This window comes from Erinaceus europaeus, chromosome 16 (assembly GCF_950295315.1).
Source record: "Erinaceus europaeus chromosome 16, mEriEur2.1, whole genome shotgun sequence".
Taxonomy (NCBI): domain Eukaryota; kingdom Metazoa; phylum Chordata; class Mammalia; order Eulipotyphla; family Erinaceidae; genus Erinaceus; species Erinaceus europaeus.
This window is the reverse complement of record NC_080177.1, coordinates 46,637,744-46,661,835: the sequence shown is the minus strand read 5'-3', so window position 1 is coordinate 46,661,835 and position 24,092 is coordinate 46,637,744. Positions and strand designations below refer to the sequence as shown.

At 42.9% G+C, this 24,092-nt stretch overlaps 2 protein-coding genes across 3 annotated transcripts in view; one reads left to right on the top strand and one right to left on the bottom strand.

Moving 5' to 3' along the window:
- The window catches only part of EHD4 (EH domain containing 4), a 128,768-nt gene that overhangs the window by 12,705 nt on the left and 91,971 nt on the right, over nucleotides 1–24,092 (bottom strand). Inside the window, exon 4 of the mRNA XM_007536479.3 lies at nucleotides 19,190–19,602. Within this exon, the coding sequence (XP_007536541.1) occupies nucleotides 19,190–19,602 (413 nt within the window). The remainder of the gene's footprint in view (nucleotides 1–19,189; nucleotides 19,603–24,092) is intronic.
- Nucleotides 1–24,092, top strand: part of OIP5 (Opa interacting protein 5) — a 120,506-nt gene that overhangs the window by 59,017 nt on the left and 37,397 nt on the right. The gene's annotated exons all lie outside the window — the stretch shown is intronic.

Below are 24,092 nucleotides of genomic sequence, written 5' to 3'. Positions count from 1 at the left end.
CTGGAGAACTCTCACAAGGATAGACATGGACCTTCCATATGACCTAGTAATTCCTCTCCTGGGGATATACCCCAAGAACTCCATAACACCCAACCAAAAAGATATTTGTACACCTATGTTCATAGCAGCATAATTTGTAATAGCTAAAACATGGAAGCAACCCAGGTGCCCAACAACAGATGAGCAGCTGAGAAAGCTGTGGTATATATACACAATGGAATACTATGCAGCTATTAAGAACAATGAACCCACCTTCTCTGACCCATCTTGGATGGAGTTAGAAGGAATTATGTTAAGTGAGCTAAGTCAGAAAGATAAAGATGAGTATAGGATGATCCCACTCATAAACAGAAGTTGAGACAGAAGAACAGAAAGGGAAACTCAAAGCAGGATTGGACTAAATTTGGAGTAGGGTACCAAAGTAAAAACCCTGGGTTGAAGGTGGGGGTGGATGTTCAGCTACATTGGGCGATAGGGGAAGGGGGGGTGGAGGGGTGATAGGACAGGACACAGTCTTTGGGTAGTGGGATTGGTGTTTATGTACACTTCTATTAATTTGTAGTCATATAAATCACTAGTTAATATGAGAGGGAAAAAAACTGATTGAATGTGTCAGACTTTTTAAAGCAGACTGAGTCTTTTTAATACATAGGCTGAGTCTTTGAAATGTTGACTTTCTTAAAAGCTTAGATTAGGGAGAACAGAAGCAACTGGTGGCATAGCTATATACAAACAATGTCAAAGGACATAAATTATGGTGATATGTATAATACAGCAAATCCTAACAAAGGGATTTTTCAAAGTTAACCCAATTGCCAAATAATGTGATTATAGCAATAACTATCTGTTGTCTTCTTAAACCCTAAGGCAGCAGGAACCTCCCACTTCCTCTATAGAGCCTATATTTCCTCCAGTCCTGGAACCTTTAGGGTGGGGCTCACTTTCCTGCATGCTTCTCTCAAATCATAACAAATGATACTGCATCTGCCGATCCCAACCTAATCAATGCAAGGAGTACCACCTCAGCATGTTTCACTTCAGACTGTGTCCAGAGACATCAGGCATGGTTTGTCAACCCTTCACCCTCATTACTCCAGTGAGACCTTTCCTTTTATGGTATTCTCTAATTCCATTCCAGGAGGTTCACTTCCTAACAAAGTCCCAAAACCTAGATATAGACCAGGTCCCATGAGATAGGGCATATGTTCACATGTATCCATAAATTAGGGCAAAATATGTACCTGAAAGCAAAAGTCCACAATAGTCTGCAGTGAGTCAGTATAAAGTTCATAATGAAATAATGTCTACTTAGACTTAGATACCCTCCTCACCTACTTCCTATTATAGTTCTCTCACTCACTCCAAAGCTAACCTTATCAAAGCAAGAACTGCAAAAGCTGAATTAAGGACAAGAGACTGGCATACTTTAACAATGACTCCTTACTCACTGTCAGACCACCCCTTCAGCTGGGGCCCTATTTGAGGAATCCTGAGATTCCCAAAACAGACTTGATGGGCCTAGACCTCATATAAATCCCTCTCTCCATTGTTACCAGTCATCTCTATCAAGAACAAGAAAATAGACCCCTTTGTGGGCCCCCATAGGACCTTGCCCTCAACGTGGACCAACAAGGGTAGAGAATGTTCCATCCTCCCAAGGGAGGATGGACAACATACTCTATGCTATACCTGAGGATGATGGGTCGATATTGGGACAGCATGCAATGTTCCTACTCATGACCACAAAATGTGAGCTCAGATCTAGAAGGATGCAGAGGTCACATAGGCTCCTAAGCTGATTATGGGGCCTAGATCACATCAAATCTATGGAGTTTACAGTCAACAATATTTATACCCCTTTCCCATATTAGGGAGCTACTCTCTTCCCTGATCCAGCTTTCTGTTCCTTTTTCCAGTCATGACATCATCTTCCCAGACAATAACTTGGGTCCACTGCCATATCAGATTTCAGGCTCAGGGGCAAAAAGAAAAAGGAAAAAACAAAACAAAACAAACAAAAAATAGTAGTATAGCCACAGGCCTTTTGGAATTTAACTAAAATATGCCTACTTGCTATCTACAAAATGTAGGACCCCCCCAATTCTTCATCTGCACTATTCCAGCCCTTAGGTCCATGGTTGGTCAACAATTTGTTTGGCTTTGTATGTTAACTCTCTTTTCAGCCACCAGGTTCCAGATGCTAGCATGATACCGACCAGACTTCCCCGGAGAGACAACCCCGCCATTGTGTCCTGGAGCTCTGATTCCCCAGAGCCCCACCCCACTAGGAAAAGAGAGACAGGCTGGGAGTATGGATCGACCTGTCAATGCCCATGTTCAGTGGGGAAGCAATTACAGAAGCCAGACCTTCCACCTTATGCATCCCACAATAACCTTGGGTCCATACTCCCAGAGGGTTAAAGAATAGGAAAAGGGATGGGATACAGAGATCTGGTGGTTGGAATTGTGTCAAGTTGTACCCCTCTTATCCTATGGTTTTGTCAATGTTTCTTTTTATAAATAAAAAAGTAAAAAAATATATGGTTGGAGTAGGGCACCATCGTAAATATCTCTTGGTAGAGAGTGATTGATGGTGGATGTTCAGCTTCACTGGGGGAGGGTGGGGGAGGATGGGATCGGACATAGTCTTTTGGTGGTGGGAATGGTGTTTATGTACACTCCTATTAACTTGTAGTCATATAAATCACTAATTAATATGAGAGGGGAAAAATTGGTTGAATGAATGTTTCAAACCTTTTAATGCACAGACCATGGGCTGAGTCTTTGAAATGTTGACTCTCTTAAAAGCTTAGACAGGGAGAACAGAAGCAACTGGTGACATTACTCTATAAGACATAGCTATATACAAATAATGTGAAAGGACATAAATTACGGTGATGTTGTGTATGATACAGCAAATACTAACAAAGGGATTTTTAAAGTTAACCCAATTGCCAAATAATTTGGTTAAGCCCTAAGATAGCAGGGACCTCCCACTTCCTCTATAGAGCTTATATTTCCTCCAGTCCTGGAACCTCTCGAGTGGGGCTCACTTTCCTGCATGATCTGTTGATCTCAATTTAATCAACGCAATGAGTACCACCTCAGCAAGCTTCACTTCAGACTGTGTCCAAAGATGTTAGGCGTGGAATGTCAACCCTTTAGCCTCATTACTCGGGTGAGACCTTTCCTTTCATAGGACTCTCTAATTCCATTTCAGGTGGTTCACTCTCTAACAAAGTCCCAAAACCTAGATATAGACCAGGTCTCATGAGACAGGGCATATGTTCACATGCATCCATAAATTAAGGCAAAAATATAACTGAAAGCAAAAGTGCTCAATAGTCTGCAGTGAGTCAGTATATGCAGCAAGCAAGTAGAAAGTCCTAAAAAGACACCATAAAGTTCCTAATGAAATAGTGTGTACTTAGACTTGGATACCCTGTCCTCATCTATTTCCTACTATACTTCCCTCAGTCACTCCAAAGCTAACCTTATCAAAGTAAGGACTACAAAAGCTGAAATAGGACAAGAGACTGGCATACTTTAACAATGACTCCTTAGTCACTGTCAGGCTACCCCATCAGCTGGGGCCCTGTTCGGGGAGTCCTGAGATTCCCAGAGTTGATAGGCCCAGACCTCATATAAATCCCTCTCTCCATTGTTACCAGTCATCTCTATCAGAAACAACACAATAGACTCCTCTGTGGGCCCCCACAGGACCTTGCCCTCAACGTGGACCAACAAGGTTAGAGAATGTTCCATACTCTATGCTACACCTGAGGAAGATGGGTTCTGTGAAACTGGGGCAGCTTGGAATGTTCCTATTCATGACCACAGAATGTGAGCTCAGATCCACAGGGATACAGAGGTCACATAGGCTTTTAAACTGAATATGGGCCCCAGATCACATCAAATTGATGGGTTTACAGTCAACATTTACACACTTTTCCCACATTTGGGAGCTACTCTTTCCCCTGATCCAGCTTTCTAGTCCTTTTTCCAGCCATGACATTATCTCCCCAGACAATAACTTGGATATACCTGCATATCAGATGTCAAGCTCAGAAAAACAAAACAAAACAAAAAACCCCCACAATGCCCTTTGGAATATAACTAAAATAGGCCTACTAGCTATCTACAAAACGGAGACTCCCCAACTCATCATCTGAATTGGTTCAGCCTTTAGGTTCATGATTAGTCAACAAATTATTTGGCTTTAGATGTTAACTCTTCTTACAGCCACCAGGTTACAGATTCTATCATGATGCCAACTGGACTTCCATGGGCAGACAACCCCACCAATGTGTCCTGGAGTCCCATTTCCACAGAGGCCCGCCCCACCAGGGAAAAGAGAGAGACAGGCTGGGAGTATGGACTGACTTGTCAACACCCATATTCAGTGGGGAAGCAATTACAGAAGCCAGACCTTCCAACTTCTGCATCCCATGTTCCTTGGTCCATGCTCCCAGAGGGATAAAGAATAGGAAAGTTACCAGGGGGGATGGGATACAGAGTTCTGGTGGTGGGAATTGTGTGGAGTTGTATCGTTTTTGTCTGTGTTTCCTTTTTATAAATAAAAATTATATATTAAAAAAATCTGGGTCACTCCTTCTAACTGAACTGGTTCTAGAAAATTCCCGATTTACTCAAGGTCACACAGATATTTAGAAGCTGCAGACCCTGGACCAGCATTCAAATAATGTCTATCATTGTGGACTTACTTTCTGTGGGTATGCATTAAAAGATTTTGCTGAGTCTGGTGAAAAGCTGGGATTTGAAATGAACTGTATTCTGCAGAAGGAGTGTGGAGAACTTACTTGAGTTCTAGGTTTTTTTTGCCTCCAGGGTTATTGTTGGGGCTTGGTGCCTGCACTACAAATCCATTGCTCCTAGAGGCTATTTTCCCCCTTTTGTTGCCCTTGTTATTGTTGGATAGGACAGAGAAATCAAGAGAAGAGGGGAAGACAAAGGGAGGAGAGAAAGATAGACAGACACCTATAGATCTGCTTCACTGACTGCCTGGGAAGCAACCCCCCTGGAGGTGGGGAGCTGGGAACTTGCAGCGGGATCCTTATGCCAGTTCTTAAGCTTGACTCCATGTGTGCTTAACCTGCTGTGCTACCATCTGGCCCCCAAGTTCTAATTTCTGACTCCTTCTAAATCATAAGAAAGTTGTGGAAAGGCATTTGTCCTCTCCTTTCTATACACACAAAAAATCCAGGATATGGGAGTCGGGTGGTAGTGCAGTGGGTTAAGCACACATGGTGCGAATCGCAAGAACCGGGGTCAAGGATCCGGGTTTGAGCCCCCTGGCTCCCAACCCGCAGGGGTGTCGCTTCCCAAGCGGTGAAGCAGGTCTGCAGGTGTTTATCTTTCTCTCCTCCTCCTCTGTCTTCCCCTCCTCTCTCCATTTCTCTCTGTCCTTTACAACAACGATGGCAACAGCAGCAATAATAGCTGCAACATTAATAAACAAGGGCAACAAAAAGGGAAAAAAAATCCAGGGTACATGAAGGTTCATAAACATCATGAATAAAATAACACATAGCATATAGGTGGAGAATGCTGATTGAATGGTGTCTTGTGATTTTTTTTTTTTAGTACTTATTTATTCTCTTTTGTTGCCTTTTTTTTTTTTTTTTTGCCTCCAGGGTTATTGCTGGGTCTTGGTGCCCGCACCATGAATCCACTGCTCCTGGAGGCTATCCCCCCCCCCCCCCCCCCCCCGCGCTTCTGTTGCCCTGGTTGTTTTACTGTTGTAGTTATTGTTGTTTTTATTGCTGTCATTATTGTTGGATAGGACAGAGAGAAATGGAGAGAGGAGGGGAAGGCAGAGAGGAGGAGAGAAAGATAGACACCTGCAGACCTGCTTCATCACCTGTAAAGCGACTCCCCTGCAGGCGGGGAGCCAAGCGGAACTGGGATCCTACTGTCGGTCCCTGAGCTTTGCACCATGTGTGTTTACCCACTGCACCACCGCCTGACTCCCTGCCCTTGTTGTTTTATTGTTGTAGTTATTATTGTTGTTATTGATGTCATCGTCGTTGGATAGGACAGTGAAATGGAGAGAGGAAGGGAAGACAGAGGGGGAGATAAAGACACCTGCAGACCTACTTCACTGCCTATGAAGTGACCCTTGCTGGTCGAGAGCCAGGCGCTGGGCTCGGGATCCTTATGCCGGTCTTTTTGCTTTGAGCCACCTGCTTTTAACCTGCTGTGCTACTGCCTGACTCCCTGTCTTGTGATTTTTTTTTTAATTGGAGAATTAATGTATTACATTTGACAGTAAGTACAATAGTTTGTACATGCATAACATTTCCCACTAGGTCCTCTGTTATCCTTTTTGGACCTGTATTCTCCTCCCCCCCCCCCCCCCCACCGACCCCACAGTCTTTTACTTTGGTACAATATACCAACTCCAGTTCAGGTTATACTTGTGTTTCCTCTTCTGATCTTGTTTTTCAAATTCTGCCTGAGAGTGAGATCATCCCATATTCATCCTTCTGTTTCTGACTCATTTCTCTTAACATATTTTTTTTAATTTATTTTTTATTTAAGAAAGGATAAATTAACAAAACCATAGGATAGGAGGGGTACAACTCCACACAATTCCCGCCACCCAATCTCCATATCCCATTCCCTCCCCTGATAGCTTTCCCATTCTCTATCCCTCCGGGAGCATGGACCCAGGGTTGTTGTGGATTGCAGAAGGTGGAAAGTGTGGTTTCTGTAATTGCTTCCCCTTAATATGATTTTTTAAGGTCTATCCAAGATCGGCTGAAAACAGTGAAGTCACTGTTTTTAATAGCTGAGTAGTATTCCATTGTGTATATAGACCACAACTTGCTCAGCCACTCATATGTTGTTGGACACCTGGGTTGTTTCCAGGTTTTGGCTATTACAAATTGTGCTGCTAATAACATATATGTACACAGATCTTTTTGGATGGTTGTGCTGGGTTCCTTAGGATATATCCCCAGGAGAGGAATTGCAGGATCATAGGGTAGGTCCATTTCTAGCCTTCTGAGAGTTCTCCACAGAGGTTAGACCAATTTACATTCCCACCAGCAGTGCAAGAGGGTTCCTTTGACCCCACAACCTCTCCAGTTGCTGCTGCTACTTTTTCTGATGTATGACATTCTCACAGGAGTGAAGTGATATCTCATTGTTGTCTTTATTTGCATTTCTCTGACAAAGACTTGGTGCATTTTTTCATGTGTTTCTTGGCCTTTTGGATCTCTTCTGTGGTGAATATTCTGTCCATGTCTTCTCCCCATTTTTTGATGGGGTTGTTTTCTTGTTGTTCAGTTTGGCAAGCTCTTTATATATTTTAGTTATGAAACTCTTGTCTGATGTATGGCATGTAAAGAGCTTCCATCTTGTGAGAGTTCTCTTGGTTTGGGTAGTGGTTTCTTTTGCTGTGCAGAAGCTTTTTAATTTGATGTAGTCTAATAGGTTTATACTTGACTTAGTCTTCTTTGTAATTGGATTCATTTCATTGAAGATATCTTTAGAATTTATGTGGAAAAGAGTTCTGCCAGTATTTTCCTCTAAGTATCTGATATTTTCTGGTCTAACATTCAAGTCCTTGATCCACTTGGAATTTACTTTTGTATTTGGTGAAATATAGTGGTTCAGTTTCATTCTTCTGCATGTTTCAATCTGCCGAGTTTCCTGGTTAGTTTTCTGTTCTCTGTTGTCAGCACTGAGCCTCCCCCTGGTGCTGCAGCTTCTGAGGGCAGTAACAATGGAGACTCACAGTCGTATTTGGTGAGTCTTAGGGGAGTCCTCTCCTCCCTTCAGCTGTCTTTTTGTAGGTGAAACAGACTGGGGATAGGTGTCTCAGCTGGTAAACTGCCAGACTGTTACCAGCCACCTCATTTCTCCCTAGGCTCCTTGCTGTCCTTGAGCCACACGTGTTTGCACTCACCGGTGATTTGGTGGGTTCCTGAAGTCGTTCTAGTCCTGTCTTGTGGTCCCAGATGATCTCCTTTGGTATTCCTAGTTGACCCGGGAGAGGAGAGAAACACAGCTGCTGCTGCTCCACAGCCCTGCCTCCCTGTCTTGTGATTTCTAAAGAAAGCCTGCATGGCCAAAATTTCGCAATCAACTTCGAAAGTCCACTCTTACCCAGACATGTCCAAGATGTCTCTTTATTGCTGAAGTCTGTGTCTAGCAGAGAAGCAATTACAGAAGCCAGACCTTCCACTTTCTGCCAGCCACAAAGAATTTTGGTCCATACCCAGAGGGATAAGAATAGGGAAGATTCAGGTAGTGGTGGGGTGTGCGGTAGCATAGCATGTTAAGCTCACATGGCGCAAAGTGCACATGGATCGAAGCACACAGACCGGGAGGAGTAAGGATCCTGGTTTGAGCCTGGGCTCTCCACCTACAGGTGGGTCACTTCACAACTGGTGAAGCAGTTCTTCAGGTGTCTTTCTCTCCCCGTTTCCCCTTTCTCACTCCATTTCTTTCTGTCCTATCCAGCAACAAGGACAGCAATAACAACAATGATAAACAACAAGGTCAACAAAAAGGGAAAAAATAGCCTCCAGAAGCAGTGGATTCATAGTGCAGGCACTGAGCCCCTGCAATAACTCTGGAGACAAAAAAAAAAAAAAAAAAATAGGGAAGCTTCCAATGGAGGAGATGGGATACAGAAGTCTGGTGCTGGAAGCTGTGTGCAATTATACCCCTCTTATCCTATAGTCTTGTTAATCATTAATAAATCACTAAAAGAACAAAACAAACTCTCTCTTTCTATAAATGATAGGCAGAGGACCAGACCTTTAGTTACCATGGAAGGAGGTGAGAACAGCCTGAGGCCTCAGACATAAGAATAAGAGCAAAAGGAAGAAGGGGAGACCATGCATTGAAAAGCCAAGCTCAAGTTGGGGCTGTGAGCTTGTTTCTCTGCAAATTGGAAATTAAGGCACTTTTCTTACAGGGTTATCATGGGAATCAAAATAAATCACAGGTTTGAATGTACCTTGTCTATTGGCAAGAAGAGTGGAAGTATTAGCTATTGCTAGTGGTCAAACTAGTCCTTACTAAGTTCTATATATTTGAGTAGTAATATGATGAAGTTGGGTTCCAAGTACTTCATTTGCAATTACATCTGAATAACACTGAACCCTTTTATCTTTTCCAATTCAGCTTTCTCCTGTGTAAAAACAGAAAAGTCAAGTAACTCCATGCCAGCAAAACAGTTCAATTGGCTGCTTTGCCATGTATATGTCTCAGGTTGGAGTCCAGACATCATCACTTTTTAATTAATTAAATAATTAATAAAAGGGAAACATTGACAAAAACCATAGAATAAGAGGGGTACAATTTCACACAATTCTCACCACCAGAACTCTGTATCCCCTCCCCTCCTCTGATAGCTTTCCTATTCTTTAACCCTCTGGGAGTATGGACCCAAGGTCACTGTGGGATGCATAAGGTGGAAGGCCTGGCATCTATAATTGCTTCCCCACTGAACGTGGGCATTGACAGGTTTATCCATACTCCCAGCCTGTCTCTCTTTCCCTAGTGGGGTAGGGCTTTGGGGAATCAGAGCTCTAGGACACATTGGTGGAGTTGTCTCTCCAGGGATGTCTGGTCAGAACCTGGAACCTGGAGGCTGAAAAGAGAGTTAACATACAAAGTCAAACAAACAGTTGACCAATCATGAACGTAAAGGCAGGAATAGTGCAGATAAAGAGTTCAGGGAGTGGGGGTTCCTCTATTTTGTAGATGGCCAGTAGGCATATTTTAGTTATATTCTAAAGGGCCTGTGGATATACTATATATATATATTTTTTCTGAGCTTGTCATCTGGTACGCAGGTGGATCCATGTTATTGTCTGGGGAGATGATGTCATGACTGGAAAAAGGAACAGAAAGCTGGATCAGGGAAGAGAGTAGCTCCCTAATATGGGAAAGGGGTATAAATATTGTTGACTGTAAACCCCACTGATTTGATGTGATCTGGGGCCCATATTCAGCTTAGGAGCCTATGTGACCTCTGCATCCCTGTAGATCTGAGCTCACATTTTGTGGTCATGAGTAGGAACATTGCATGCTGTCCCAATATCGACCCATCATCCTCAGGTATAGCATAGAGTATGTTGTCCATCCTCCCTTGGGAGGATGGAACATTCTCTACCCTTGTTGGTCCACGTTGAGGGCAAGGTCCTATGGGGGCCCACAAAGGGGTCTATTTTCTTGTTCTTGATAGAGATGACTGGTAACAATGGAGAGAGGGATTTATATGAGGTCTAGGCCCATCAAGTCTGTTTTGGGAATCTCAGGATTCCTCAAATAGGGCCCCAGCTGAAGGGGTGGTCTGACAGTGAGTAAGGAGTCATTGTTAAAGTATGCCAGTCTCTTGTCCTTAATTCAGCTTTTGCAGTTCTTGCTTTGATAAGGTTAGCTTTGGAGTGAGTGAGAGAACTATAATAGGAAGTAGGTGAGGAGGGTATCTAAGTCTAAGTAGACATTATTTCATTATGAACTTTATACTGACTCACTGCAGACTATTGTGGACTTTTGCTTTCAGGTACATATTTTGCCCTAATTTATGGATACATGTGAACATATGCCCTATCTCATGGGACCTGGTCTATATCTAGGTTTTGGGACTTTGTTAGGAAGTGAACCTCCTGGAATGGAATTAGAGAATACCATAAAAGGAAAGGTCTCACTGGAGTAATGAGGGTGAAGGGTTGACAAACCATGCCTGATGTCTCTGGACACAGTCTGAAGTGAAACATGCTGAGGTGGTACTCCTTGCATTGATTAGGTTGGGATCGGCAGATGCAGTATCATTTGTTATGATTTGAGAGAAGCATGCAGGAAAGTGAGCCCCACCCTAAAGGTTCCAGGACTGGAGGAAATATAGGCTCTATAGAGGAAGTGGGAGGTTCCTGCTGCCTTAGGGTTTAAGAAGACAACAGATAGTTATTGCTATAATCACATTATTTGGCAATTGGGTTAACTTTGAAAAATCCCTTTGTTAGGATTTGCTGTATTATACATATCACCATAATTTATGTCCTTTGACATTGTTTGTATATAGCTATGCCACCAGTTGCTTCTGTTCTCCCTAATCTAAGCTTTTAAGAAAGTCAACATTTCAAAGACTCAGCCTATGTATTAAAAAGACTCAGTCTGCTTTAAAAAGTCTGACACATTCAATCAGTTTTTTTCCCTCTCATATTAACTAGTGATTTATATGACTACAAATTAATAGAAGTGTACATAAACACCAATCCCACTACCCAAAGACTGTGTCCTGTCCTATCACCCCTCCACCCCCCCTTCCCCTATCGCCCAATGTAGCTGAACATCCACCCCCACCTTCAACCCAGGGTTTTTACTTTGGTACCCTACTCCAAATTTAGTCCAATCCTGCTTTGAGTTTCCCTTTCTGTTCTTCTGTCTCAACTTCTGTTTATGAGTGGGATCATCCTATACTCATCTTTATCTTTCTGACTTAGCTCACTTAACATAATTCCTTCTAGCTTCATCCAAGATGGGTCAGAGAAGGTGGGTTCATTGTTCTTAATAACTGCATAGTATTCCATTGTGTATATATACCACAGCTTTCTCAGCCACTCATCTGTTGTTGGGCACCTGGATTGCTTTCAGGTTTTAGCTATTACATATCTTTTTGAATGGACCAAGGACCTGGATGTTAGACCAGAAACTATCAAATACTTAGAGGAAATCATTGGTGGAACACTTTCCCACCTACATCTCAAGGACATCTTTGATGAAACAAACCCAATTGCAAGGAAGACTAAAGCAGAAACAAATCAATGGGACTACATCAAATTGAAAAGCTTCTGCACAGCTAAAGAAACTATCACACAAACAAGGAGACCCCTCACAGAATGGGAGAAGATCGTCACATGCTATACATCACACAAGAGACTAATCACCAAAATATACAAAGAGCTCAGCAAACTTAGCAACAAAAAAGCTATGACCCCCATCCAAAAATGGGCAGAGGATATGAACAGAACATTCACTACAGAAGAGATCCAAAAGACTAACAAACATGAAAAATTGCTCCAGGTCGCCAATTGTCAGAGAAATTCAAATAAAGACAACATTGAGATACCACCTCACTCCTGTAAGAATGGCATACATCAAAAAAGGACAACAGCAACAAATGCTGGAGAGGCTGTGGGGACAGAGGAACCCTTCTGCGCTGATGGTGGGAACGTAAATTGGTCCAACCTTTGTGGAGAGCAGTCTGGAGAACTCTCACAAGGCTAGTGTTGGACCTTCCATATGACCCAGTAATTCCTCTCTTGGGGATATATGTTGCCATTCACCAGGAGCCAGGTTTGAGCCCTTGGTCACCATATGGTCACAAGGACCTCCGGGGACGGCATCATCACAGCTTTGGTACTGTGTTTTCTTTCCTTCCCTGTCTGCTCCTATCTTTCTATCTAAAAATGTAAAATAAAAAGACAAATCTTCATCATTCAATGTTGATGACCATAGAGTAAATCAAAGGGAGAATAGAGCTGACTGATCCCTAGGCTACTGACACTAAGCAGAAAGGAATGCTCTTTTAAAAGAACATGACTTACAGTTTCCACAGATATTCCAGCACAAGCTCACTCACTATCTGTGTCTTGTGCCTAATCTTTCTTTGTTTTTTTTTTTTTTTTTCTTTCTTCCTACCACCAGAGTTACTGTTGGGGCTTGGTACTGGCACTGTGAATCACAGGTGGTCATTTTTTCCTTTTTATTTCTTATTGTATAGGACAGAAGAGGGGGATAAAGAGAAGGACAAAGGCACTGGCAGATCTACTTCACCAGTCATAAAGCATCCCTCCTACAGGTACAAAGTGGGGGCTTGAACCTTCTAGTGGCAAGTGTCTTAATCTATCCAAGACTGAACAGTGGACTGTGTGACATTGAGTATACCCATCCTAGGTTCAGAGGTTAACTCCAGGTAATGAGTACTGGAGGCTCCCATGCTTGATCAGTAGGAGTGGAAATTCTGAAGGCATGTGGGTGTTGAGGAGCAGGTGTAGAGAAGTCAGGCTGGGGAAACATAGCTCTACAAGGTGAAGGAAGCCTTGTCTGTAAACCTAATAGGACCTGTTGGAGAGCTAGTGCCTTTATAGACCTAATTGGAGACTTGTAATTTAAAACTAGGCCATCAGCACATTTTAAAAGTAGGCCTGTGGTGACAAAAGATGCAGTTAATAAAACAGAGATCTAAAAGAGGGACCCATGAAACAGTAAGAGTGAGAGACCAGAAGAGGAGAAAAAGTTAGCTGATTGGTCCCCATCTGGGCAGATGTTGAAGTCAAAGCTGCCACTGAAGGCACATGCAATTAAGAAGTGCTTCAGGGTGGGGGGTAGATTGCATAATAGTTATGCAAAGAGACTTTCATGCCTGAGGCTCTGAAGGCCCAGATTCAATCTCCTATAGCACCATAGACCAGAGCTGAGTAGTGATCTGGTAAAAAAAAAAAAAAAAAAGTACTTCATTCAGGGGGACATGAGGGTGTCACTCAGTTATTTGAGGTTAACCTTTAACAGATAGTTTCCTGGGGAGCTGGGCAGTAGTGCAGTGGGTTAAGTGCAAGGTGCAAAGCAGAAGGACTGGTGGCATAAGAATGCCAGTTCAAGCCCTGGCTCCCCACCTGCATGGGGGAGTCTCTTCACAGGCAGTGAAGCCGGTCTGCAGGTGTCTGTCTTTCTCTCCCCGTCTTCCCCTCCTCTCTCCATTTCTCTGTCTTATCCAACAACGACATCAATAACAACAACAACTACAACAATAAAAAAGGGCAACAAAAAGAGAATAAATTAAAAAATTTAAAGAGATAGTTTCGTACATGGGTTCAAGCACTGACACATATCCATAGCAACCTTGGGCTGTCCACTGAGCTACTTCATTATCATTTTTTGCCACCAGGGTTATTGCTGGGGCTCAACATCTGCACAACTCCACTGCTACTGAACGCCATCTTTTTTTATAGAGGGCGAGGGACAGAATGAGATTGAGGGGGAGGCAGAGAGAGGTTGAGACACTATAGGACTGCTCCACCATTTGTGAAATTTCCTCCCCTGGAGGTGCTTGTGAACATGTAGTGATCAACGGCTCAAACCTGGCTCCTTGTGAATGGCTACATATGCTCTCTACTGAGTGAGACACCTCCTGGCCCTCTTAGAGCTATTTGTAAAGGCTTCATGGTGGACTATTCATAAAAGAGATTGTCATCTATTGAAGGACAGTTGTCATACATCTGAGTCTGTGTTTCTAATTTCCCATCTGCCAGAATTGGCAGCACAAACAAACTGGAATCTGGGCTGTATATCTGGCATGTGACTTAGAGGAGAACACACTCAGAAGATAAAACAAAATTCTACAGGAGCTGGTGAAATAGTTCACTAGGATAGTGTGCTTCTTTGCCATATGTGTGACTCAGGTTCATGCCTGGACCCCCCAGCATTAGAAGAAGCTTCAGTACTGTGGTCTCTTTTATTCTCTCTGCCAATCTTTATCAAAGACAAAAACAACAAACAAACAACAACAACAAAAAAAAATCCAAAGCAAAATAGACAGCACCCCAGTTCCAGTGACCCCCCAAAAATTTTAAGCTCTTCTTTTTTTCACTCAAATTTAATTGTTGCTTCCTCAAATGTTGCCTCATATTCTGTTGAGCTCAGAATTTCCACTGGGTAGGAACATCCCCTTGAGGGGGCCACACTTATAAAGGGCAGGGTCTGGGTGTGAGGTGCTTTTCTTTTAAATTTTTATTTATTATTGAATAGAGACAGAAATTGAGAGGGGTGGGGGAGATAGAGAGGGAAAGAGACAGACATCTGCAGTCCTGCTTCACCACTGTGAAGTTTCCCCTCTGCAGGTGTGGACCAGGGGCTTGAACCTGCATCCATGTGCACGGTGATATGTGTACTTAACCTGGTGTGCTGCCGCCTGGCCCCTGGAGCTTTTCTTTTCTTTTTTTTTTTACTCAGGACTTGCCTGAGCCTAATTTCTTTTACTTGGCTAAGTTTTAAAATTATAGTTGAGAACTAAACTATATATATCTAAATCCTTTTGTGTTTCCTAAAAAAAAAACAACAAAAACTCACTATAAAGAATCATGAAATAAATCTTGACTAGTATCTTAAATTATAAACAAACTTCATAGAAGAAGTATGTCTAAAAAAAAAAAGTATGTCTACTGGTATCCTAAACTGTGATCTCTAATTGAAATCATTCAATTTCTAGAGAGCTATGTTAAGTGTGGCATTTTCCATATTATTTAAGTGTCAGCTTTATGACACCTCAGGTTTGATAATTGAAGAATCTGGCAGGACATTAACAACAAATGTGCTTTATTTCTGGATGGGTTATGGATTTGCTCTCCAAGTGGTGTTCTATAAACAGACACACCACACCCTAACTCAGAGCTGACACCTCCTAGGTGACATATGGAAACCTGTTCTTTGTATGTGTCTCATGTCAAAATGTCAGCTTGATAAACTTTTGAACTTTGTAGAACTTCTGTGGATGGAGAGTTTTTGGAGAATAAACAGAGTGGCAGAGTAATAGCAGAACACAAGGGCTTAGTAAAGAGAAATGGATGTTGTCCACTATGAATTTCATTATCAAGGTTTGAATCTAGTGACCCAGGAGGTGGCATAGTAGTGGCTGAAACAAGAGGTCCAGGGTTCAAACCCCAGCATTAGCTGTGCCAGGGTGATGCTCTGGTTCACTCTCCCTTTTAATTTCTCATAAATAAATTTTTAGAAAAAGGGATTTGAATTTGTATTTGGAAATTCATAGGCTATGAAGTCTGGGGCAAATCGCTTCATTTTTCCAAACTTTGGTTCCATTATTTGAGAAAAGAATACTCCATTTTGGGCAGTTATGGACAAGAGGCAATATAAACTTTGGAACTACAAAAACACTATAGACTCCCAGCAAAGGATGACTTACAAAAGGAAAATTGGATCAAGAGAAAGTAGAATTCAAGTGTCAAAATCAGATGAGATCAGGCTTGTTCAGGGTGATATGGCTGTAGACACATGTCAAAATCGAAGAGCAGTTTAAGAACTCAGGAGACTCTTTGGTTAAGCAACAAGTTCACAAAAGGCCATAAGACTGCTGACAGTGGAAAGTCAATGACTTAGTGGTTAGTGGTTCTGTTCATTGTGCTGAGTTCTATTTCTTTGCTGAGAGTCTGCTTCCTGCCCCACCCTGGGCAGCATGGTGTTGCCATAGGAGCAAACTGGCATTGAGGAGCTTGAGCTGGAAGCTTTCACATCTTAAACATTTTTCTTTATGAAAAGGAACTATACAGACACTATTCTTAGGAAGGAGAAACACAAAAGCTTTTTTTTTTTTTTTCATAGAAATATGCTCAGCAAGTTGACTGCCTCCTGCCCCCACATCTACAAAAGGCCATCCATTATTCCCAGCCAGGATACAGAGAAGCATTCTGTGGCTCCCTAAGCCTCAGGCCAGGGTGACCCAATGGCTTGCTGGGATGGCCTCATACTCAAGAGTGACAGGGGAGTCCTTGGTACTCCCATTCAGCTACTTGTTCCCCACTTTTTAAAAATATTTATTTATGGGAGTCGGGCTGTAGCGCAGCGGGTTAAGCGCAGGTGGTGCAAAGCACAAGGACCGGCATAAGGATCCCGGTTCGAACCCCGGCTCCCCACCTGCAGGGGAGTCGCTTCACAGGCGGTGAAGCAGGTCTGCAGGTGTCTATCTTTCTCTCCTCCTCTCTGTCTTCCCCTCCTCTCTCCATTTCTCTCTGTCCTATCCAACAACGACAACAACAATAATAACTACAACAGTAAAACAACAAGGGCAACAAAAGGGAATAAATAAATAAAATAAATATTAAAAAAAATTTATTTATTCCTTTGTGTTGCCCTTGTTGTTTTTATTGTTATAGCTATTATTGTTGTTGTTATTGATGTCGTTGTTAGATAGGACAGACAAAAATGGAGACAGGAGGGGAAGACAGAGAGGGGAAAGAAAGATACCTGAAGACCTGCTTCACTGCCTGTGAAGTGACTTCCCTACAGTTGGGGAGCCAGGGGCTTGAACTGGGATCCTTACTCTTCGGGTCCTTGCACTTTGTGCCACCTGCGTTTAACCTGCTGTACTACTGCCCAACTCCCCACTCCCCACTTTTATGACTGATTACAGCTGTGTCTTAAGCCGTAGCCACTCAGCAATGACTAGCACATTAAAATGTCTGTGGACAGTAGCTAGATGGTGGCTTACCTGGCAAAGTGTGCACTTTACCATGAGCAAGGACTTGAATTCAAGTCCCCTGTTCCCACTTACAGGAAAAGATTCAGTGTTGTAGGCATCTCTTTCATCCCTACTCTGGTTAAAAAAAAAGGTGCCTGAAACAGCAGACTTGACATGCATGCACTGAGGTCCAGGGATAGATAACCTTGGTGGCAAAAAGAAATAAACTAATTCATTAAAAAAACTTCCCATAGTGAATGATGGATCATCTGTAATAGGTGAAATTAAGAAATGGGGACAGAAAGGAAAAATGCAGAGTAAAACTTGGACTATGTGTGATGTATTGCTTATAGCTTCTAGTTGCTTCTGATTCCCAAGACCTAGAAAACGTTTAGTACTAGAGAAAAATATCTTCATGAAATGCACATGTAATTTTTTCTTTTTGCCTCCAGGAGCTTGTGGTGCCTGTAGGTGGGGAGCTGAAGGCTTGAACTGGGATCCTTGTGCTGGTCCCTGTGCTTCACACTTTGTGCGCTTAACCTGGTGCACCACTGCCCAGCTCCCACATAGTTTTTAAATTTTTTAATTAAAAATTTTCTTTATTGGGGAATTAATGTTTTATATTTGACAGTAAATACAATAGTTTGTACATGCATAAACACACATAGTTTTTTTTAAGAGCCACCCCCTACTTTCTTTTTAGAAGAGTCACATGCTCATCACTCCTTAGATAGGTGACAGAATCCACTCTACTAGGGAGATAGCACAATGGTTTATGCAGCAGACTTTCATCCCTCTGAGGTCCCAGGTTCAACTCCTCACACTATCCATAAAGCAGAGCTGAAAGTTATGCTTTGGATTTGAAGGGGAAAAAAAAATCATCCTTACTACTTGAGGATGGTCAGCCCCAAGAAAGTATGCCACCAGGGGTGGCCAGTGAACTCTGGGTTGTGGCCTGTAAGCAGGCATTCACGGGGTAGGGAATGTATAAACCTCCCATCCCCACAACAGCACACTTAGCATGCCAGGCTGCACTAACTTTCCTATCAGAGCTCCAGTAGAAACACTGGTTTTATGTCTCAGGCACAAGGTGACTAGTGGTGGCATCTCAGCAGCACAGTGGTCCCACCACTCTGTAATTATAGTCCCACTGTCCTACTACAATTGCAATCTCCAGGGGGTAAATGCACTGATCCTTCCCCGTGTGCTTTGCTGCCTGCTATCTTTATAAGCCCTGTAACTCTGAATCCCAGGAGTACTTGTGACATGCACTAATTAATTCCATTTTAGATAAAGAGGAAGGTCTGGGAAAGTTAAGTGATCTGCCCATAAACTCAGAGCTAGGAGTCACAATTTAAGCAGGTATACTGGTCTTAGCCTTCTTTCTCCCCTTCCTTCCTTCCTTCACCATAAGGATTATCACTGGAGCTCAATGCCTATAGGACTCCCCTGTTCCTGTTGGCCATTTTCTTTCTTTTCTTGCTTTTAGATAGAGGATGAGAGACAGAAAGAAATGGGGGGGAAGAGAGAGAGAGAGAGAGAGAAGACGAGAGATACTTGCAGCATTACTCCATAACTCAAAAAGTTCCCTTATCCCTTTGCAAGTGGGGCTAGAACCTGGGTCCTTGCCTAGGGCAGTACATGTGTTTACTCTTAACAGGTGAGGCACTTGCTGGCTCTTTAGACTTCATTTCATTTTTTCAAAGAGAGAGAAGAGGAGAGAACACCAGAACATTATGCTGGCACGTTTGATGTTGGGGCTCAAATATGGGACCTTATGCTTGAGGGTCCAATACTTCATCCACTACCCCACCACTTGGACTGCCCTTACTTTTTCTTTACCTATGACAATCCTGTTCCACTCAGATTTCTGACATGGAGACTCCCCCACCCCTTCCCTTTAGTGAGATGGTAGGAAGGCCCATCCTTAGGGTAGCCCAGGATATCCTGGCTCACCTTGGCCAGCCGTGCCCGCTTGATGAGGTCATTGAGCTTGCGCACCGCTGCTTTCTGGGGAAGGCTCTGGATGTCTCGGAAGAGGTCCTGGGCCTCGGCCTCAAAGAGCCGACGGTTGTCAGTGTTCTGCAAGGGCTGAGCCCAGAAGGAGCCGATGTAGACACGCAGCACTTCAGGCGTGTTGATGACCTTGCCCAGGGACCACATGAGTGCCCCGTAGACACGCATCAGCTGCTGTGTGTCCACTTGGTCTGCCTTGTTCAGCACCACTCGAATCTTGTCATCCTGGCCCCGAAAGGCCTTGATGGCTTCTGAGAACTCATCTGAGATGTCCAGCTTATGAGCATCAAAGAGCAGGATGATCCTGTCCACCCGCTCAGCGAACCACTGCAGAACTTGGCAGAAGTCATAGCCTGTGGGAAAGGGGTTCACCAGTGAGCTGCACTTTTTTGAATTTGGGGTATGGGGATGTGGGTGCTTGGGTCACCTTCCAAGTGACCTCTGCTCACACTGCAGGCTGTGAGGACTTCTTGGCCTGAAACTATTGAAATTACCAACAGGATACCCTAGGCTGGATGATCAACTTAATGCTGGAGTATACTGGGATAAATGCTGACTAAAAAGGAGATTTGAGTGGGCAGCTGACTTCCATACTGTCAACTTCACAGTTACCACTGGTCTGTCATTTCACTGTCCTTTTGGCTCAGTGGCAAAACTGACTAATGGCTTTGTGACACCCAGAGTCATGGACCATAATGCACTTACTTCTGTCAGTCTCACTTCTCTGAAAGTTACAGAGATGGAGAAGAAAACCTAATGGCCACATGGAGTCCCAGGAGGTGGCCAGTGTGCACAACAGAAGAGGAATCATATTGTATTTACTGTTGAATGTAAAACATTAATTCCCCAATGAAGAAATAAATTAAAAAAAAAAGAAGTGGAAATCCTGAGGTGCCTACTCACAGAAAAAAAAAAAAAAAAAAGAAGAGGAATCAGCTACTGCTAATCCAAATTAAAAAAAAATCACACACACACACACACACACATACACACACACACACACACACACACACACACACACACACACACACACACACACGGCCAGCAAAATAGCTTAATAAGTTTGAATCTGGCTTCCATTGCATTAAAGAAAGCTTTGGTGCTGTGGTCTCTTTCACTTTCTCTTTATATACATGGATTTGTTTATTTATTTTTATGAGACTAGAGCACTGATCAACTCTGGCTTAGTGATGGTGGAAGCCTGGGGCCTCTGGAGCCCTAGACATGCAAATCCAAAGCTCTAGCATACTGAGCTATCTCTCTAGATCTTTTTTTCAGCTTTTTAAAAAAATTTCTTTATTGAGGAATTAATGTTTTACATTCGACAGTAAATACAATAGTTTCTACATGCATAACATTTGCCAGTTTTCCATATAATGATACAACCCCCACTAGGTCTTTTATCATCCTTTTTGGACCTGTATTCCCCTACCCACCCCTCAAGCCCCAGAGTCTTTTACTTTGGTGCCTCTCTAGATCTTAGTTCAAAGTTTAAAGACTGTTAAGGTCAAAAGGAGCCTGACCCAAACTGATATTTATCATTTAAACTATTTATATCTTTAAAAAAATATTTATTTTCCCTTCTGTTGCCCTTGTTGATTTTATTGTTGTTATAGCTACTATTGTTGTTATTGATGTCGTCATTGTTAGACAGGACAGCAAAATGGAGGAGGGGAAGACAGAGGGGAAGAGAAAGATAGACACCTGCAGACCTGCTTCACCACCTGTGAAGCGACTCCCCTGCAGTTGGGGAGCTGGGGGCTCAAACCCGGATCCTTACGCGAGTCCTTGCACTTTGCGCCATCTGCACTTAACCCGCACTGCCCGACTCCTTGAACTATTTATATCTTAAGCATGTTGTAAATCCTTAAAACAAACAAAAAAACTTTTTTTTCACTTAGCAGGACTGGGAAATAATTAATCTGGTAGAGTATATGTTTTACCATGTGAGAGATTCTGAGTTCAAGCCCCAACACCACACAGGAGTACCACAGCACCAGGGGATGCCTCATGGATGTTAGAATGGTTCTATGAGGGAGTCGGGCTATAGCGCAGCGGGTTAAGCGCAGGTGGCGCAAAGCACAAGGACTGGCATAAGGATCCCGGTTCGAACCCCGGCTCCCCACCTGCAGGGGAGTCGCTTCACAGGTGGTGAAGCAGGTCTGCAGGTGTCTATCTTTCCCTCCTCCTCTCTGTCTTCCCCTCCTCTCTCCATTTCTCTCTGTCCTATCCAACAACAACGACAACAACGATAATAACTACAACAATAAAACAAGGGCAACAAAAGGGAATAAATAAATAAAATAAAAAAAAAACATAACAAACAAACAAAAAAGAATGGTTCTATGAAGCCTTGCACTTTCCCTCTGTCTTTTAAACAAACAAACAAACAAATAAATGTAGGCTGAGGAGACAGCATAATGGTTATACAAATGACTTTCATGCCCGAGGCTCTAAGCTCCCAGGTTTAATTCCCAGCATCATCATAAACCGGAGCTGAACAGTGCTCTGGTAAACATAAGTCTGAAAAAAAAAATCAAATCCAGGGATGCACACGAGACCATAGCAAAACACACACATACACACGGTCTCACAGCCATTGTGTGAAATGGTCTCTTGCCAGTTTATTTCTAACATGGTTTGAAAACAACCACAGTACTGCTCCACTGCTTATAAAGCTTCCCCCTTGCAGGTGATCCCAGGTAGATACCAGCGACCTGAACTCATGTCTATTAAGCCCACAACCAGTAACAAGTTCTCTTTTTTTCACTACTATCATGTTCCAATGTACTTCAAATCACTGGGTTACAAATAAACACTCTTCTCAGAGTGAAGAGTTACAGGCATTTTCTTAGGGAGGCAGCAGAAGCATGAGGAGATCAACCCTATATGGTTTCTTTTCCATCTCAGTCTGCGTAGCAGCGGAATTGGAATCCCAATGTCTGGAGCACAGGTTTTACCTTTCCTGACTCCTATATGTTAGTGTGCTACCCTCTCTTTTTAAGATCTTAAAAATTTATAAACATGGAGCCTGAGAAGAGGCTCTGTGGCTAGAGTGCTGAACTCTCCAACATAAGGTCCTAATCTCTGCTACTGGCACATGCCAGAGTAATATAGAATAATGGTTTCTTTTTTCTCTCTCTAACAAAAACAAAACCAGACATCCAGAACAAATGCAGGGAATAATATAATGAGTGCTATTTATATACCTACCTGGAACTCTTAATAAATCCTGATGCTTGACCTTGCTTTCTTTAAACACATTCATGTATTATTTACACAGCAAAACACCAGACAGCAGTGAGGATAAGATAGATCCTTATTTTTAATGCAGGTACATTTACAAAAGGTTGTATGTAAAAATGCAGTTTCCAAAGATGTACAATGTGAGAACATTCATGTAAAATGTCAAAAAAAGAAAGCAGTATTCAATAGCCTATGGAGACATACTATAGCACAAAGGGAATATAGTAAGATTGATTTGGGGATACTGGTTGATTCAGGGATGGAAGGAAAGAGGATTTAATGTGATGAGATAGTATCTAGAGAATGATCTGTTAAGCAAAAGTAGGGTCCATGGTCTGAAATTTCCATGAACTTAAAAATAAAAATTATTTCCCAGAGGCATCCGAATGCTGCTGAGCTTAGTACAAGGTGGTGCCAGGATTGAACCCGAGACTTAGGGGGTCTAGGCATGTAATGTTTCTGTGATATGTATATTTCACTCTCTTCAATATTTCAGATATACATACAGAGACAAAGACAGAGGGAGATAGCACAACACTGGAGCATCCTCTTGTGCTGTGGCACTCCCATGTGGTACCGGGGCTTGAACCTGTACTGTACACATAGCAAAGCACATGCTTACTGCCAGGCAAATTCTTTCCTGCCCCTCCCCCAAGCCTAACCTCCTCCCCAAAGGAAACCACTGCCCCCCATATGTTTATCACCACCACTCACTTGTGCATTTCTAGTTCCTGCTTTTTCACTTCTCTGTTCTGTCTGAGGCACTATGTGGCTCCTTGGGACAAGGAAGACAAAGTAGCTCTCAGAGGAATGTGGGTCAGCACTGTGGGCAGTCAGTTTAGAATGGAAGAAGATCAAAAGCCAATTGAATGGCTCCTGTAGCAGCACAACAAAAATCTGAGTCAAAGTGTATCCGAGCTCTCTTTGATTTCTCTCCCTGCATGGTCAGGGCTAACTACTGCCCACAGTGTCAGTGAGAGGGAATGTCACTTGAGAATGGCTTGCTCTCCAGGTAGTACTAGGTCCAGATGGTAGTTCCTTGACAAAGGAATGAAAGTGCTGTTCCTGAGTAGCAGGAAGACCCTTTGGAACCACCCATAGAAGGGCCTGTGTATGGATCTGCTTAGCCTATAGGGATTATTGACAAATCTTTGTTTGATCATCTTTTTTGACCCAAATTGGGCTTCAGTTAGGTTCAGAAATGGAAGAAAACTGCAGTAGCTAGATGTACATTAGAGTAGACATGACTTGTATCCCCTGTCAGAGTTACTGCTAGGACTCTGTGCCTGTATAAACCCACCACTTCCTGCAGCTAGCTATTTCTAAGTTTCTTTCCTCTAGATAGAGTATGAGAGGGAGAGAGAAAGAATAGACACCACATCACCATTCCACCACTTGTGAAGCTTCCTCCTGTAAGTGCTCCCATGAAACTGACTGGAATTTGAACCAGGTCCTTGTGCATGGTAATGTGTAACACTTGCCACTCTCATTATGCTATCTCCCCAGTCCTGAGGCATCGAAGGCCCCAGGTACTATATCTAGCACCACAATAAGCCAGTGCTTAGTAGTGCTGTGGTCAATTAAAAAAAGGGGGGGG